We start from the raw sequence: 18,435 nt of genomic DNA on the forward strand, positions 1-18,435 counted from the left end.
GAAAATAAGCAGTCCAGTAAAGGTGGAAGGAACGCCGTGGTCCCTTTTCTTTGCGAGCTGCAGGTGGCTGTGTTGACCGCTCAGAAGTCCCCCGACCACTCGCTCTCTTATTTGTTCACTTCTTCCACCACACGCTTCCAACATTTCCCCTCTCTCTCTCTCTCTCTCTCTCTCTCTCTCTCTCTCTCTCTCTCTCTCTCTCTCTCTCTCTCTCTCTCTCTCCGCTGTTTTTTGCCCGAGCAGCGTTCCATTCTTCTTTGTCTCGAGATACAGCGCATCTGTGACGCACTTCCTTCCATTGTATCAGGAACTGATACCTTAACGCTCTTGAAGTTACTGTCAAAGAGTGTGTCGGGTGTGTTGATTGAAAGGTATTGTGTGCTCAGCACAGGTAATCATGTGTGCCTCCACTCGGCTGTTTTCCCTGCGGTCTCTTGATTAAACAGAGCTGCGTGGTAAATTACAGAATAAAGCACCTTGCTTTGCTGCAATCTCCCGTGACAAAATGCATTTCTAAGGCTTGCCAGCAAGTGGACCTGCACGACGACATGAAAACAAGTTGTTGCTGAAGTTGAGTCAGATGAGGTCACTTGGTTTATTTCCCGGCTGCAGCAGCAAACAAGCATGAAAACATTTGGTTGCTACGTGATGGCATTTAATAAGATGCTCCCACCCCCTAATTCCCACCTCGCGGCGATTCCGGCGCTGCTCTCCTTTTAGTTGGAGGTCCAGCAAACACTTCTAGTGAAGGGTTTGCTTGCTCAAAATCACATCTGTCACCAAAATATCAAATGGCAAAAAAAATGCCTGTGTTTACTGTAAAAAACAGATTCAGCTCCACACCCAATAGTGTTGATGTGAAGGTTTCAGGTTTGCAACACTTAAACCACATCTCAGCCCTGCAGGAACGTAAGCAGTCCTCACCACTTCCACCTTTTTATTTAACCATACCGACTGATATATATTCTTTTATTATTTTACTTTTATTTTACCAGAATATTCCCATTAAGATTTCAAATCTCTTTTTCGAGGGAGGCCTGGCCAAGACAGTAGCAGAATTGTTTTGTTTTTTTAAAAGCACAAGCAACACACTTAAAACAAAACAACAAAGAAGTTCAAAACAACATATTCTTCATATAGCAAGCATAATAAATCAATCAATCTTTACTCCAATGATTATAGGAGAAGTTAGAGATTAGATGAGAAGATTGTTAACACTCTGATAACTGTCTAGTAAATATGAGGCTGCAGATGCTGGTTAGCTTAGCTTAGCACAAAGACTGGAAACAGTGGGAAGCTCATTGTTTAGCTGCCCGGCCTGCAATTGTACTGTCTTGGTTCACTCACCGCTCTCATGGTGTCATTTTCGGGCCGCAGCAGGCAGCTGTTCTCATCGAAAAAGCTTGAAAAAGTCACTATCCACGACCTGCTCAGCACCTGCTCAGCAGACAAACACAGTTAGAGACCCGCTGGTGAACATAGAGGAGCATTAGGAACGGAGGTAGAGACCAAAAACCGAGCTAAAAGAGAGTGAATACTGGACTTGCATTCATCAGGTGGACAAAAACATGACTTTGAACAAATGATGTATAGATAAGCAACTGTTTGTTAACAAGTTCACCATATTAACATAAAAGGTGATATGTGTCTTCACAACTTGCGGTCTGCTGTCCAAGTGGCTGGAAAATTACTTATTTCAGATTTAAGGTAAAGGACAGCTAATTTACGTATTCAAATTATATTAAAATGTTCAAACTAAATTCATGCTAATTGTCTTGTTGTGTTTCTTTTCAAGGTCAGTACAGAGACTCCTTCCAGAGCCACGAAAGTTATTGTACAATCATTTTCACGGGCTGAGTCGAACCTTCCATCACAAGTAACTGATCACCATATCAAATTGTTGAAGTGCCTTTTTAATCACTGCCACTAGGTGCCAACAATGTATAATTTTGGGCATATTAGTAGACAATAGTCTGCTAACAACTCTAATGTTCATCCATTCCCAGCCTGAAATTGTCACTGAATGCTTGCATATACATTAATTAATTGCTTTTGCATATGGGATCTGGCATACAGGCGGAAACCGCACCACAGGATGTTGACATATCATACATGTAATGTGCTTGTCTTCATAAGCCGTCCAGATAGACTGCATGTGAACAAGAGGAAGATGATGTCGAGCTTCTTGCCTACCTGAAAGTGACTGGCCTTATTGGAGGATACACAGCCAATGAATTCCTATTCTTCTCTCCGCAATCCCACACTCCAGAGGTCAAGAGCGATCAAATTATCCCTCTGCGCTGTTGTGTTCGACTGCTTTACATGAGTCACCAAGGCAACCGGTAAATTAAATCACCGAAGGATGGTTACTTTAATTCAGGGGAGCTGTCTGGCATCCAGCCTCTCTTTTTGTTCCTTACACAGTGGGAATCCTGATGAAACTGCTGATTAGATTTCTATTTAAGAAGTCCAACTTGAACAAGACACTATGACAAAGAAGCTCATGTTTGTCATCGCATTGTCATCGCAAAACCAAGTCATATGGGATGGTTTCAATGGGTGTTATTCCATTGTTGACAGTGTGTGTGTGTGTGTGTGGGGGGGGGGGGGCGGCAAGTGTTGCTCACTAGCAGGTTGACCTCAGCTCCCTGCATCGTGTGGCAGGAAAGCATTGCTGCTTCTGTAATATATGAACAGTATATTAAGTGTGTTACCGAAGCACTGTAGCGCGACAATAAATCCCACTGTCAGTCACGCTGATTGTTCATTAACCCACTCTCTGTGCTTCTACAGTCAGCACTTTGGTGCCTGCGTGTGTCCTGCTAGCAGCACCTGAGCTGTGAGATTAGCCATGCTGATCATGTGGAGCTATTATCCAGGTTAAGGTATTACAACATGACAGGTGAGTGACGCTAAAGGGAAGAACACAGCGGAAGGCAAGTGTAACACAATGATTATTGTGTATTCTGAACTTGCTGATGCATGTGGTCTGCTCCCCTTTGTCCTGCTGAGCAGTTTTCCTGCTAATTATTTAGCAATAAAGTCACTCAATGAGGAGGATTTTTTGTATATATATACATATATATGTATATATATATTAGACAATGTAGAATGGTGTAGTGAATTGGAGTAGAATGCAACATAAATTAAACAGAGGTAGAATATTCTTTGGCCTAGTTTACATTCAGCTTTTGACTTACTCCACCATAACAACAGAATTCATTCAAACATAGATGGACGTTTTGAACATTATTTACTATGCTGACAGACCCTCTGGAACCTAGTCCTTGTATCTTCTGGGGGATACTGGGGATTCTCATGTGGTGGTTCTTAATACTTTATATGCAGTGTATATATCATACTGTTTACTGTTTCATATGCTTGTAAAACCTTCATCTGCAATGTTACTCAGCTGTAGTAGACTAAAATGTATGATTATTACCTTAGAAATGCAGTGCAAGTGCGGAGAGAAGTCCCGGAGAAATCCAGTTCTTCCACGCATCCAATTGTGTCACTGTCGCATCAAAATGACGGCTCTGGATTACGGAAGAATGACAGATTTTGGAGCTGCAAACTCAGCTTTCTGTGTCAGAACAGCAGAGAAATTACATGTTTATCATCAATACTGATTGAACATCCACATCCACACATGAGCAAATTTTCTCTTTAAATATTTAAAAAGAGGTTTGCTTGGAATGTTGTTCACGGGGAAACCTAGACCCTAGTGATTATTCAGGTTTAACACCAACTTCTGCACTAAATGTACTTATGGGAATCTAAAAAAAATGAATGTCAAACACATTATATTATTAAGAAAGTGCACTTTTTTTTCCACTTGTTGCCACTGCTAGACGTCTAACGTTAAGCTCTACCTCACTCATGCAGTGGTTTCCCCTTCGATGGGTCACTGACAGCACTGTGAGGCAGCATAAACTCAGAGTGGAGTTTGACTATGAAAATGTTGTTTGATAGTCCACCTGCTCTATGATATGCAACTCATATCATATAGGCCTTCCTATCGCATAACAAAATGTCCTCTTCCTCGTGCTACAGCTGCTGCATGCAGCTCTGTACCATTTAGCCTAATGTCGCCAAGAACCTCATTTTAATATCGCCACTTGTGTCATCGCCCTCGGGCAGAAGCATTTGACTGCCCTTAATTTACAATCTGCCATTCAGATCTTGCAGACGGGCACATGAATGCAGCATTAGGGTCACGTCAACCTCGCATGCGTCAAAACGCGGCGGGCCACAGCCAGCCAGGTAAGCCTCTTGCTGACTGTCCGTCAGTGGACATAATACCTGCGTGGACTCCACGAGATGTTCCACACGGAACCGATCCCTTATGATGTGTGATGGAGGGACGCTGACGCCTCGGGTGGCGCAGGACCTGCGGATCAGCCGAGCTCAGTGCGCACACGGATTGACGAACCCACTTGTCACGTGACCTGATGGCACTGCATTGCTCAGACACTTTTTTCTTCTTTTTTTTAAATAAGTCTATCATTTACCATCAACCCCCCTGAAACTAATGACAAATTGGAGCGACGACGTCTGACTGACGGGCGTCACATAACGCTGCGCGTGATGATATCTCATTATGTACTTAAAAGACCCAAATTGGACTGGTATAGGGAACAGAACCTGTCACAGTGCCATACCTTTAACTTCACCCAAATCGACGCCGACGGGTGCGTCTCAAATTATATTACGGCATTAATTATAGGACTATGGCAGATTAAAGTCCCCCCGCAGCTATTTAGCAGGAAACTGTGTCGCTTAGCAACACCGTCGCCCGCTAAAAAAGATGGGTTATTGGCAGATGATGAACACTAATCATTAGTGATTAGTGTTTATCTAGAGTATCGTTGATTATAAAGATGCATCGAACATCCGCGTGCTTTCTGTCGCGGTGTCACACAGGGAGTTCCGGATCAGGTCAAAATGTAACGCCGCAACAAAACATGTTGACACCCACTTTCTTTGGAAAGGGTGACATATTGGAAGGGCTATACCTACAGTATAATTGACGTGTTCACGTTATGAGCAAGCGCATAAAGTCAGAGTGGTCACCTCATAAAACCCCCCTTTAGATGATTTTCCCTCGACACAATTTCCCCCTACATCTGAAACTTTTTTTTTATGCGAGCTACTCTTTCTGGCAAAGACGCGCGCGGCATCTTTAAGAGAGCTCAGCATATAACCAGTTGTGGTGCTACAGATTAAAATAGGGACCCTAGCCGATTGGATTATGCTTAATACGCCATTTCATATCGTGTAACGTGTCACATTCTGGGCGCCGTGCCCTTGTTTATGAGCTACGTCCGAGTCACAATTAGCCCACATTTCACTGACATTCCTTTTGAAGCCGCCGTGTTGCACCCGTTGTGTGTGTAGACCCCGACCGGTGGGCCACGTTAACGTGACCAAACTGCACGGCATAACGCTGCGGTTATATTTTTTTGCACCGTCCCTTTCGCGCTCCGCGTGCTAAACTCGCGCTCACCAAATTGCGTCGCCGCGAGATTAACGCAAAGACTGAATTGTGCGAAAAACACTGCCGTGTCCGATCAGTGTGAGTGGTCTCTATTAACAGGGGACAGATGAAAGCCGGTGGATGCTGAGCTCGCTTGTCTTCAGATATAACGGGCACGGTGGGCTGTACACGCGCGCGTCCCCCCTCTGCTGCCAATACACGTTAGGCATTCTAGACTGATCACAGATGCAGATATCGAATTAATTCTTGCACAGAAAACCTCCAAGATATGTTTTTTTATGCTCTAAATTCAGACCCACGGGAGCGCGCGCGCGTCACACGGGGTTTTAAACGCTCTTTATTATCTGTATAAGTTTAAAGCATTCATATCTCTGTTTTTTCTTGCACTGGGCAGGAACCGGACCAGGACCCGCGCGCCGAGAGCTCAGAGTCCGGAGCGCGAGGGGAGGGAATCCCTCCAGTGTCTGACGCTTCTCTTTACCAAGGAAACCCACACGCGCTCTCTGACGCAACTGCCCATTTTAGGAAACATGCGTCAATGGACCGAGGCAAGTCAGACCAAACAGTGAACTCCACAGCGGGCGCTGACGTTCGTATCAAAAAATAAATCTGTCCGCATGTATCTGGGCTGCTTTTACTGTATCCCTTGCGTTTCGGTTATGTCTCCAGTGTCCGCTGGGCGACGGATGGTCACGGCGGATCTGTCTTTCTGCACTGCCTTATCCAGAACGCGACCCCTCCCTGGGTGAAGTTGCAACGCCCAGGCCGTGACGTGGGCTGTTTCGTTGGTGTTGAAAAGCCGTTGCAGTTGCTTCATAGTGCCATTGAAGTGAGTCATCTCTAGGAAGTGTGGTTAAAAAAAAAGGAAAAGAGAGAAAGAAAGAAAAAAAAAGTTAGAACTGTTCCGTGAACAGCGGAGAGCTCAGACAGAGTGCGCAGAGTATCTAGGCAAGGCGACGGGAGATAGTCAGACGATTAGCCGGGCTGTAGGCTTGAAAGCGAACGTTAACCTGCGTGAGTCACTCTGTAACTACAGGTTCACTCGTCTCGACTGGATCCGTCTGCGAAAGGTGTGCTGCTGACTTTAGGCTGAAGTTTGCGCACCTGAGAGGATCGACCATAGTGCAGTAAAGGTCTACCTGCGGCTCAAGAATAATAGAAAAAAGCACAATAAGAAATAGCCTTCGTGAGCAGGAAGAAAATATTAATTGTAACTGGCAATAGCTGTGAGATGTTTTAGGTTAGTTTACAGGACCGTAATTGTACTTTGTCTTTGCCAACTCTTTTCTGGATATCCCGAATTAACAACATCTCGACTCAGAGGATTTTTTTTCTTCTCTTGGTGCCTTTTTAACTGCGAGGATTCTAAAAAAGAAAAAGAGGGGGCGGAGGGTTCAGATCTCAAACTGTCTCCTCTTTCCTGGACCATGTACCAGGACTACTCCGGGAACTACGACACCTCGTCCCGCGGCAGCAGCACCTCTCCGGCCCAGCCAGAGTCCTTTACGAGCGGCAGCAGCACGATCGGAAGTCCGATCTCTACCTCAAGCTACCAGGTAACAAAAGGAAACGCCGGGCTTCCGCGACATTATACCTATAAATAACACCGTAATCATGTCAATGTCGAGTGCGCAACATCGGAAACATCGTTCGTCGTATAGATGTATTTTGTCACGGCACCGCGCTCCCACAGTTAATAGATTTCATAAAGGCATTCTCCGGGTTGCTTTGAGTGGGTTGGGGGGGAAACGAATGAACCCAATGACACAGATTGTATCGATGACTCAACTGATGCAAGACTCGATCTGTTCGCAAGTATTTGATAATCATTCTGTTTGAATTATGTCACAGGTTATCCAAACATTGTCGGATGATGTGCTTTTGATCAAACATCACATTTGCGCACGGGCTAGTATCTCTGTCTGTCGCTCTCATCGATCATATCCGTGCGTAAAACTGCAATATTCGTGGGGGTCTTTACGCTTGTGGCACCCCAGTGGAGACGGCATTTTACGCGCTCGACAATGCCTTTAGAACGCACAGTCCTACATGTCATACCATTAGCTATTTACCAAATGCGCCAGTTGGGAGAATGCAACAGGCACGTACTGCTTAATACATTGACACGAGGGCCAGGATGTGTCTGTCTTGGCCACCAGCTTTTGTATTCTTGGAGAGCGCCAAAGACTGTTATGCTGTTGCAAAATACGATATAAGTTAAGTTAAGGTTGGACCATCACATATGACACGACCACGGATCAGATTGTAGTCCGATTTTCTTCGACGGGTCTCGCGCTGCTCATGGCAGATTTCTTCCAGCGGGAAGCGAGCGCGCACACCGGGAGCGCAGGTCAAACCAGATAAAAAAAAGCACCAAAAAAAACGAGAAAATGCCACAAAAATGCAAACGCTGCAGTGTTCTGAGCGATCCTTTAAAACACCCTGCAATCATCTCCTCGATGTCATCAGAGGTCTCATACCTTGTCAGTGAGATATACCCGAGGCTTTGCCAGAGTAACGCTCTGAGGACGCCGTGCCCATGTATTAACAAATGATAGGATGCAAATCATCCGGGAAGAGGCATGTTGTTTGCTCGCAGTTAAGTCTCAGTATAGTGCACTTCTGTGGAAAAGCGTCGTCAGGGCTCACGCATTATTACGGTAAACGACTTTTGGCCCGTATCTATCATCGCTAAGGTTCCCTGTAATCACACACTGGCTGTCTGTTTCCCATTACAGCGGGCTGGAACATGACTTTGTTATTCTTTATTGAGACATATCAAAGCAGAGCGGTTTTTTTCCCCTATTTTAATTAGAGCTTCAGATCTTTTTAAGTTATATCAGATAAATTGGGGCTTCTCTATATTTAGTGTCATAACTGTACTGTTTGAGTGTGAGTTATACTCCACTGTATACAATTCATCTTTTTTATGTTCTTATTTCGAAGCCAAGCTCACCAAAAAATTTCCGCTCACATAATTCTGGCTAACTGATCTGGCTTGTTACAGCTGGCTGCCCCCCCCCCCCGTTACTGGAACTGCTCGCGTTTCTCATGTGCTTAACAAATCCCATACACAATGACTCACCAGAATAAACAAAGTTCCAATAGACTGCCGGGATATCCGACGGAAAGTCGGGAATAACGGCGAGATGACGACGTGCGTAATTTACGCACAGGGGCAGCCAGTAATACTGACCAGACATATCCTCACACCGGTATAGTTATTGCAGTCAGTTCCCACAAACATGCAGGTTGTAGACATTCATACTTTTAAAATCTTATGGGAGGATTTGATCCATAATATGATGGGTTGAGTGGCATGAACTCATAATCTTTTTCTTTAGACCAGAAACATATATCCTGCATTACGGTTTGGCTCCGCACCCACAACTAAGGGCAAATACATATTTTTGCTTTAAATGCAATTTTTGTCAAAATAAATGTTAATTCAACATTTAAATCATTAAATTGTTGTCACTTATCATTTTGCGTCTCAGAAAAACAAATCCCTCTGTAACAATACAGACGGATTTCTGTTCAATAAAATTCAATCAAATAAAGTCCATGCCGCATACAACCCATTATATTATATCCATCCAGTCTACAGCAATATGTATATTCACCCTCCTGCCAGTCCTCAGTGCTCTGTCTCATGGTTATTGTAGTAAAGTGAGATGCTGTGGACACCTTGGGCTTTCCCTGCGTGATTCACAGCATGTGTCACTGTTCCACTCCAGGGGTTACATACACAGTGTTTTGCCTATGTTGGATTGAATCATTACTATAAGCTTGTACTGTGGAAAATGTGTGAATTTGATAATGGTGGGTGGTGGTGTGTGCGACTGAGGCAGGGCTCGTGGATATAAGAAGATAGAAGATGCTTTACCGGGAAAGTTTCCTCAGATGTGGCCATGCGTCCCCTCTTATCCCATCCCTCTCCTTCCCTCTCCTTCCAGAAGTACAGGGTTGACATGCCCGGCTCCAACAGTGCCTTCATCCCCACCATCAATGCAATCACGACCAGCCAAGACCTGCAGTGGATGGTGCAGCCCACCGTTATCACCTCCATGTCCAACCCTTACTCCCGCTCCCACCCGTACGGCCACCACCTGCCCAATGGGCCGGGGCTGCTGGGGCACAACACGCTGGCTCGGCCCGGGGTCATCCGCTCCATCGGGGACGCCAGGGGCCGACGCAAGAGGGACGAACAGGTGAGGAACAGCAAAAGGCTTTTTTGTTTGTTTCAATAGTTAGACGTTGGTTTCTTTTTATAGAGCTGGATTTTGCTTCAGGAGAAGTGTGTTCATCCTGAAACCAAAGCAAAACATTATCATGTGTTCACCAAAAGTCATTAAACATGAGATAGTTTGTTCTCATCAGAGATGAAGCAAGTGAGTTTATCTTATCAGGCCAATAAATTCTATGTGTATTCTCCTCACAGCCAGCCGGTACTACCCAGCTCTTGTTTATACTCCTGCTCGTTGCTTCATGTTGAATGAGTGTGTGTCTGTCAAACAGCTTGTTTCATACCTGCTGTGTTCCTTCTCTGCTTTACCCTTAGCTCACCCCGGAGGAAGAGGAGAAACGGAGGGTGAGGCGCGAGAGGAATAAGTTGGCCGCCGCCAAATGCCGCAACCGCAGGCGAGAGCTCACGGAGATGCTGCAAGGGGTGAGTGGAAACCTGAAAACTGGAGCCGCCGCATCAGATCAGAATCTGTTATTGGGCTGCGCTTCAATCACACAAAAACCTTCCTCTTATGCAGCAAACACCTCTGGCTGATGAACAACCATGCTTCCATTTTTTGGGGCAAATTTGTCATGCTTATAGTTGCAAAAAATAAATATGGCAAAAAAGCAATAAAAGAAATGATTTTCACACAGAGAATACATGCACAGGGAGAAAGGAAAAAAAAGTCTGGCAGGAGTCCAGGTTTTTTTTTCTGACTGATCGAGCGCACCTCAATTTACAACCTTGCATTACTGGTTCGACTCTTGCCATGTCTCTGAGTGCGAGGTCTGAGCGAGGAGATGACAGGCGATGAAAGGCTTTTTTGTCTCGGGCAGCTGCAGACAGAGGTATGGCTGTCTTGCAGCATCTAAATGGACTAATTAGCCAAATTACAGTGAGGTGGAGCTTGTCAGGGCTTAAAAAAAAAGAACCCCAGGAATGGAATTTGCTGTAGGCAGCTGTCTCCATGAATGAAGGACATTTTGTAAAAAGGGGCCAATTGCTTGTCTCACAATCCCACATAGAGACATGCTGCGTGCACGCACACACACATAGGCGAACACACACACACACGCACCACAGCCATTGCCTCTAGGGAAAGAAGAAAAAAAAGCCCTTCCGTCTTCACGCGGCTGTTTTTTTTTTTTCTTCAAAATTCCAAATAAGGAAGTGTCCCAGTGAAAAGACTGAGCAGTGTTCCTACAGCCACTCCTCTTTGATTGACTGAAGTGTCTCACTGGGCTCCTCCCCTGTCTCCTTGTGTGCTACTTCCTCATACCTTTGCCCGTGAGTCTAAGTTCTCAGACAGCATGTCGGCTTATCTTCATCTGCCTGATGTCTAGAGGTGTTTATGGGGTTTTTTGTCTTGAATGTGTGCACATTCATTACAAGCTTCTGATGCAGATCTCATATCTCCCGAGACACAAACAACTCACCGTCATTATGGGAAAGTCAAATTCAAGCAGAGAGGCTCTGAGATTACGCCTTGTAAATCGAACTGGCCCAGGACAAGTTCCTGATTGTGACCCTTTCTGTGGCTAGTAGAACTGTAGCAAACAGACAGTGCCCTCTTTTGGCGCCTTGGGGGAACAGTCACACAATCTGACCACCTGATTGTGGGATGAATTTTAAATTATTGGCATTGTCACATCACATTTTCTGCAGCTATAGGGTCAATTTCTTGGCTTTTTGTCATTGAATATCCGTGATGCATTTGTTTTTTTAAAACATAATATTTAAGCCATCCTGGTCATTGGTGCTGAGCCTCAACTGTCTGGCTTTTGCATGTTGGTCACCATTTCTCTGTCCCCTTATTTCCTGTCAAAAATGCCCCAAAGAAATTAAGAAAAACAACCCAAAAAAAGAACCTGCTTTAGCGCTCAATATTTCCTGTTTCTCCTCACAGGAGACTGAAAAGCTGGAGGAGGAGAAATCGGACCTGCAGAAGGAGATCGAGAACCTGCAGAAGGAGAAAGACAAGCTGGAGTTCATGCTGGTTGCCCACAATCCCGTGTGCAAGCTCCCCATCGACGAGCGCCACCATCAGCACCATCAACACCAGCAGCAGCACCAGCAGCAGCAGTGCGCCCCGCTCCCGCTGACCATGCGCTCCAACATGGGCAGCCGAGCTCAGATGAACCACATTGTCGTGAAGCAAGAGCCCGATGAAAGCGACGTGGTGGGCAAGCCCCAGCGCTCCGTCATCAAGCCCATCTGCCTGGGCGGCGGCGGCATCAGCAGCGGGATGTACTGCACGGACGGGGACAGCCTGAACACGCCGGTGGTGGCGGCATCCACCCCAGCCGCCACGCCCAACGCCCCGAGCCTCATATTCACCTACCCGAGCATGCTGGAGCCCGAGAGCCCCTCGCCCTCCTCCGAGTCCTGCTCCAAGGCTCACCGGCGCAGCAGCAGCAGCGGGGACCAGTCCTCAGACTCCCTCAACTCGCCCACCCTCCTGGCCCTCTGAGCGGGGGCCGCGCTCGGCCCGGCTGAAAAACAAACACTGTGGCTGACGGCAAGCATGGGGATCAACTGCGCCTCCCCTCCCTTTTTAAAGACCCAAGAGCACATTCAAAAGTCCAGACCAAGCTGACCATGTAAGCCGTCCCCCTCCCTCCCCCACCCGCAGGGAGACCCACAAGGGCTACGCCGCGTGTTTCTTCTTGTTCTGCTTCAGTGTCATTTTTTTTTTATATGTTCAGAGTGTGTGCACCAATCCTCCCCCCTTCGCCATTTCAACAGTGTCAACTTGTTTACTGGTAAGACAATTCTGAAGAGAAACACGCCGCAATCTGGCAATTGTGAGTCGACGTGACCGCAACCAGGGAGCGAGTTAATATATATATTTTTTTGCAAATGTTTCAAAAGCCATGTGGCCGACACTTGCACTGCGCCAAGATGAATCAATAAATCACTAAACGAGGTCAGTGTTCTACTGGGTTTTCTGAGGAGAAGAAGGAGATGACAAGCAAAGACTTCCTCTCGTCTCCTTTTCCATTTTGAGTTCCTAACATGGACCTTGATTCAGGAATCGCTACGAGCAGTGTGTACACATTTCTGACGCTATTTCCATCTCTTTAATCGTATTTATGGCCCGTGCTGATTCAGTTTTACAAAGTGTTTTGTTGAGACATTGTCCTCTCCTTAATCCGCCTGTAGAAAAGCTAAATGGTCGTCCACGTGGCGACCGAGGCCCTCCTCAGTGTTGCAAAGGATTACGAGCCAACTTTCAATCAATGACTAGTTCCTCAATACTCTATACCTTCTATTTTTGCCATAGCGGCTTGACTTTACGGTAGTATCGGTGTGCTTTTCCTCAGTGATTCTGTACCTGAACTTTTACAACTTGTTTATGACAAAGTGTATGTGATTTACATTGATGTCAGGGATATCTCTCATGTGTAGTAGAACCCCATCGTGAAGGGCGTCGCGCGACTGCGGGGCGGCTGTGCGGTCTAGTGTTGCAGAGGTGGTGATACACTGTACACGGAGGGATGAGAAAACGTCATCTCCTTGTTGCGTCACGAAGGGGAAAAGGTTTGACTTTCTCCTCCCGGACAATACAAAAGTTTGAACAAAGCCCTCCTCCACCGGATTCTGACCTTCTTTTCTGTGTTTTCGCACATTCTCTAGAAAAAAGGTCTTACTGCCTCTCGGGGCAGGTCAGGTTTCAAAAAGCCAAAAAAAATGCTTTGTTTGACACGTGTGATCCTGTAATTTGTCCGTCTTTGTCTAAAAAGGAGGGGATTTTGCTCAAATTCGGAACAAAAACAACAAAAATGCAACTGTGGTCTAGACCGTCTCCAGCTGCCAATGATGTCAACCCTGTTTATACTGTGTTTGTACATCTGTCACTTTTAGTAAAGACAGTCAGTGATGTTTAAATCCAAGTCAGACGTGCTGATTTTTTACGGGTGTGTGAACGTATGCCAACATAGAGGTACTCTGTAGAAACGTAGTGGAGGCCAAGCTTGCTTTAAACGAGGGGCCAGGCACAGTTCACTTTCTGACAAGAAAGGGACTATTTTTTTTTTTTTTTTTTACAGCTGGCCTGAGATGAAAGAGGGGACACCTTGAGAAGATGTAATATCTCTGAAGTTCTAAGAAGCACTTCTTTTTTCGTCGTTTTTACGTGTGTATATCTTTAAAGGGATGAGGGTTTTCAATACTGTGCACTGAGAGGGATGTGACGGCGATGTTTGGGACTTTTTAGTTTTGTTCACTTCAAACATTCCTAACGTCAGGGGTTTAGAAGGGGGATGTGGTCTTTGCTCGAAACCCTTTTCTGTTATTAGAGGAGAAAAAGTTTTGGTTGGAAGACGTGTGGGTGTGCCGGATGCAGGAAAACGGACTTTGCAATTCAATACAAGCTGCTGCTACTTTGGAAAGGACGCGTCGGCTGTTTCTCTTCTGATGACGTTTTGGGTTTAACATCACCGGCTGTGATATTGTGTGGATGCAACTGGGGGGGGGGGGGGGGGGGGTCTCTGATCCTGTATGACAACATAAAGAGAAACCAAAAACATTACTGTGGGCGAGTCTGATATGTCTGTATGTTGAAATATTCTGCAGCCCCTTGACACACATAGGAAAGCCATTGACTGTAGATCTTCTGCTGTACATGTCATCTACTGTCTGTCGCCTGTTTTCAACTACTATTACTTCTTTTCCAAATGCTTTAACTGTTCAAAATGATTCAAAATTAATAAAAAACAGCAATATGTATAGCAGTGTTTGTTAATTTAAATGAATAATAATAATTAAAAAAAGATAATTTTCAACCTGAAATTGTGTTCTTTCATTCATGGGGACCCACTTACTTGAACTGTTGAAAACACCACCACACTGTTTATCAATGGTTCTGAACAGTCTGGAATAGGAACGAGTATTTGACCCTACAGACAGCAAGCTAAAGCACAGGTTAACATCAAGTAGCTGGTTTAAAATAAAGACATATGAAAGAGTTAAGACAAAAGTAATTTCAGAATTCATTCTAATTGCTTCTATGAAACATCTCAGAGTCGTTATATATACATAATCATATTGTTATGTAAATCATATTGATCTTATTTATCTATTATTTAACAGGCTGCCATCTCATAGTATATTCTGGAGAAAAGGTTTTAATTTAATTTATATTTTACCAGTATAGGACATATTTATATCCTGCATATATATATATATATATATATATATATATATATATATATATATATATATATATATATATATATATATATACATGCGAGTATTACACTGAGCAGTACCATAAACAAATTAACAATGATTATCTATTATGCAATTGTAATAGTGTAAAGCTCATTTGAACCACTCAGCTGCCACCATATTAGGTACACCTAGCTAAAACTAATTAAGTCTAACAATAATAATAATAATAATAATAATAATAATAAAACAGTCCTGTCATGAACCGTGGATTGGAGTTGACTGTGTTAACTGTTATAGTGGTTCATGAAGGGAGCATTTGCTGCATTAGCTTTAGCTAAGACACTGGCAACTGGTATTCATTGTTTTAAGTCAAATTATGTTGATATTTTATTTTAAATACATATTTTGTTCCCAATATAGTCATGTAACTATGATTGATTAGAATAAAACCTGGAAATTGAATGACATTTCCAGACATAATTCACGGATAAAGTGTCACTTAGAATTCTTCAGCAGGCTATAAAGGTGTACCAGCTATCATACAGCCACTCAACTGGGAAACGATTGTCTATTATCTGGAGCCAACTGACAACAAATAGATTCAGATTAAACATTTCGGTGCTATCATCGTGAACGGAGTGGACAGCATATTATTACAATCACAGCCGTACATTTGAGTTGTTTTACTTTGAAAGAGGAGACAACCAAAGTGTTTGGTTTTGATGGGCGTGTACTGCTCCCATGTGGTCACTGATGGCAATTACAACACTAGGTTTAAGCAGGAATGATAATCACGGAAGTTCTTAATTTCAGCGGATGCAACGATCATTTTAGCATAAAACATTAGACAGTATATAGTCATGTAGTTATGCAGTGTAAACAGCATGGTGTAGTTAATAGAGTAGTTATGCACATAACGTTTTTCTGCGTTTTCTTCATCATGAATTATTATGCGTAATAATTCATGGAAAAACATGGTGTACACAATGTTTCATACCAAAAAGCTAATTTTTATTTTAATTCACAAAACCTTCAAGGGAAGACTCCATAAAAACTTTCAGAATATACTGACATGTGATTTCGCCTTTTTACCACTAAAGGTCACTGAACACGATTATACACTCATGACAGTCACTGCATCAACAGTAACATGGACACTTCCGGTGAAAGTTTTCAAAATAAAAGAAAGAGGTTCGTAAAGACCCTGACAAGGACCCTGCTGTTTTTGTCTCTTTATTTTATTTTTATTTTTACAGTTATCAAATCCAGAATGGATAGAGTAATGTGATTACTAGAATATGTGTTTATGTATTTTCTGACACCTCACAGCTTTGTTAGTATGGAACCATAACCACTATAGCCTTGACCAACTTGTCAGCATCATGTAAATATTGTTTAGTTTACTCCTCAACTTGTTTACTCTTGATGAGGTCATGCTGTAAATGTCTTTTTATACTTCTTTTTTTCTACGTTTTATAATATGACTTTGATCAGCCCTTTTTTCTCATATTTTTTTTATTTCAGCACAAAAAAAAATCAATCTCTATGGTGTATGGAAAATTTTATCCCAACCTCTGAGACACCACAGTGCAGCTGTGCTCAGTTTGCCCACACCCAGCAGAAATGACAGTGATTATTCATTTCAATATGTCAAAAGAGTATAATATGCTTGTGTTCGCTCTTCAAACATCAATAGCTAAAATCCTGGCATGACCGCTTTCCTTGAAATTAAACACTGAGTTTTTGGTAAATCACTTTCGACCCTGCGATCTGATCACTGCTCAGATTGAACTTAAGAAGCATATTTGTGACCTTTTCTTCTTCTCTTTCCTTTTTTCAGGGTGATTTTTCATCCAGAGGCCCAATCCCAATGTCCCCCTTGTGGCCTTAAACGCTGAACCCTCAGGGACTCACTGACGTCACCTGTTAAATGGCTGAGCGTGAAAGACTGTAAGGGCTTAAAATGGTGTAAATACAAATTGGACTGCATTTTGCTGCAACATATCATGTTACCATGAAAACGTCAAAAAATATGATGTGCAATTGGGGGTATTTATTTTATACTTTGTACTCCCTGATTTGAACGTCTTCAGACTCTTTCCTCACAAGATGTCTCTGTTGTCCGGAACTTCAGAATACCTGAAGCTGAAATTCCAGCCCATTTAAATAACTCATTGTTTGTTTGTTTTTGGCTTTCAGAGAGAAGACAGGTGTTAGGTGAGACGAGGACATCCCGGTGAGGTGGACCTGAAAAACACTACCGTCTTTACAATACCGGAAACTACAACAGTCAAATGACATCATTTGTAATCATTGAATGATTGTTTTTCTGTAATGTGTAATGTTTTATTGTGTCTCCGTTCTCCAGACAATGCGGGAGAAGCAGTTGGAGAACCACATGGAGACTCGTCAGAAGCTGCTCAGCCACCTACGAGACAAGATCGATGCTGGAAGAGTTGTTGAAAAAAGTCAGGAAAAATTCATATGTTGAAAAAAATCATTAAATAGCCATAGTATAGTATGTTGAAAAAAGTCATAAATAAGTCATAGTATAGTATGTTGAAAATTCATTAAAAAGTCATAGTATATAGAATGTTGAAAAAAGTCATAAGCTCATAGCATAGTATGTCTGAAGAAATTATAAAAAGTCATAGTATAGTGTTGAAAATGTCATACTATAGTATGTTGAAAAAAGTCATTGTATTGTTTACAAAAATGTCACAAAAGTCATGGTTTAGTATTTTTTTTAAAGTCATAGAAAAGTCATGGTATATAGTATGTTAAAATAAGGCATAGGTATGTTGAACATAAGGTATGTTGAAAAAATGTCATGAAAAAGATCATAATATAGTATGTTGAAAACAGTCATAAAAACATCTTGGTATAGTATGTTGAAAAAAGTCGTAGTATGTATAGTATGGCAAAATAGTCACGAAAACTCATGGTTTAGTTTTTTGAAAAAAGACATAATAAATGTCATAGTTCAGTATGTTGAAAAAAGTCATGATATGGTATGTTGAAAAAGTCATTAAAATTAAACTGTAGTATATTAAAAAAAATTGTATTTCCTAAAAGTGAAAGAAAAAGTCATCGTTTGGTATGTCGAAAACAGTCATAAAAACTTGTATTACAGTATGTTGAAAAAGTCATAGTACAAAATGTGACAATAAAGCCACAGATCATAGAAATTCATAGAAATTGCTGTAGTCATATGCCTAGATGTATACAAACGTGACGCTAATGCTGATGTTGTCCTTCTCTTCTTTTCTCCAGAATTTCCGGAAACTTGTGGAACGTTCCACAGCACTTTATACATCTTCACTTTGGGTGTTGGACCTTAAAATTCACTGCACCACATAAGGATAAAAAACAACTCCTTCAGTTTTGTCTTCAACGTTTCAAACCTGTCGAGGAAAAAGACTGGACTGCGGAAAGCTCTACCTATTGAGATAATGCTGTTTGCATTGTACTCTATTCATGTTGTACTATTATTTGGCGTTTATCTGCTGATTTTTTCTGAAAAGCACTTTGTACTATA

General features: G+C 42.9%; 1 protein-coding gene across 1 annotated transcript; it reads left to right on the top strand.

The window, feature by feature from the left end:
- The first annotated feature begins 6,140 nt into the window (after positions 1-6,140).
- Positions 6,141-14,509, top strand: fosl2 (FOS like 2, AP-1 transcription factor subunit). The gene is made up of 4 exons (XM_068717716.1): positions 6,141-7,053; positions 9,454-9,708; positions 10,059-10,166; positions 11,632-14,509. The coding sequence occupies exons 1-4, from the start codon at positions 6,925-6,927 to the stop codon at positions 12,193-12,195; spliced, it is 1,056 nt and encodes a 351-aa protein (XP_068573817.1). The 5' UTR covers positions 6,141-6,924; the 3' UTR covers positions 12,196-14,509.
- The last annotated feature ends 3,926 nt before the right edge of the window (positions 14,510-18,435 follow it).

The sequence above is a fragment of the Cebidichthys violaceus genome, unplaced genomic scaffold, assembly GCF_023349555.1.
Source record: "Cebidichthys violaceus isolate CVI_PGR_0920_01 unplaced genomic scaffold, fCebVio1.0.p SCAF_22, whole genome shotgun sequence".
Taxonomy (NCBI): Eukaryota; Metazoa; Chordata; class Actinopteri; order Perciformes; family Stichaeidae; genus Cebidichthys; species Cebidichthys violaceus.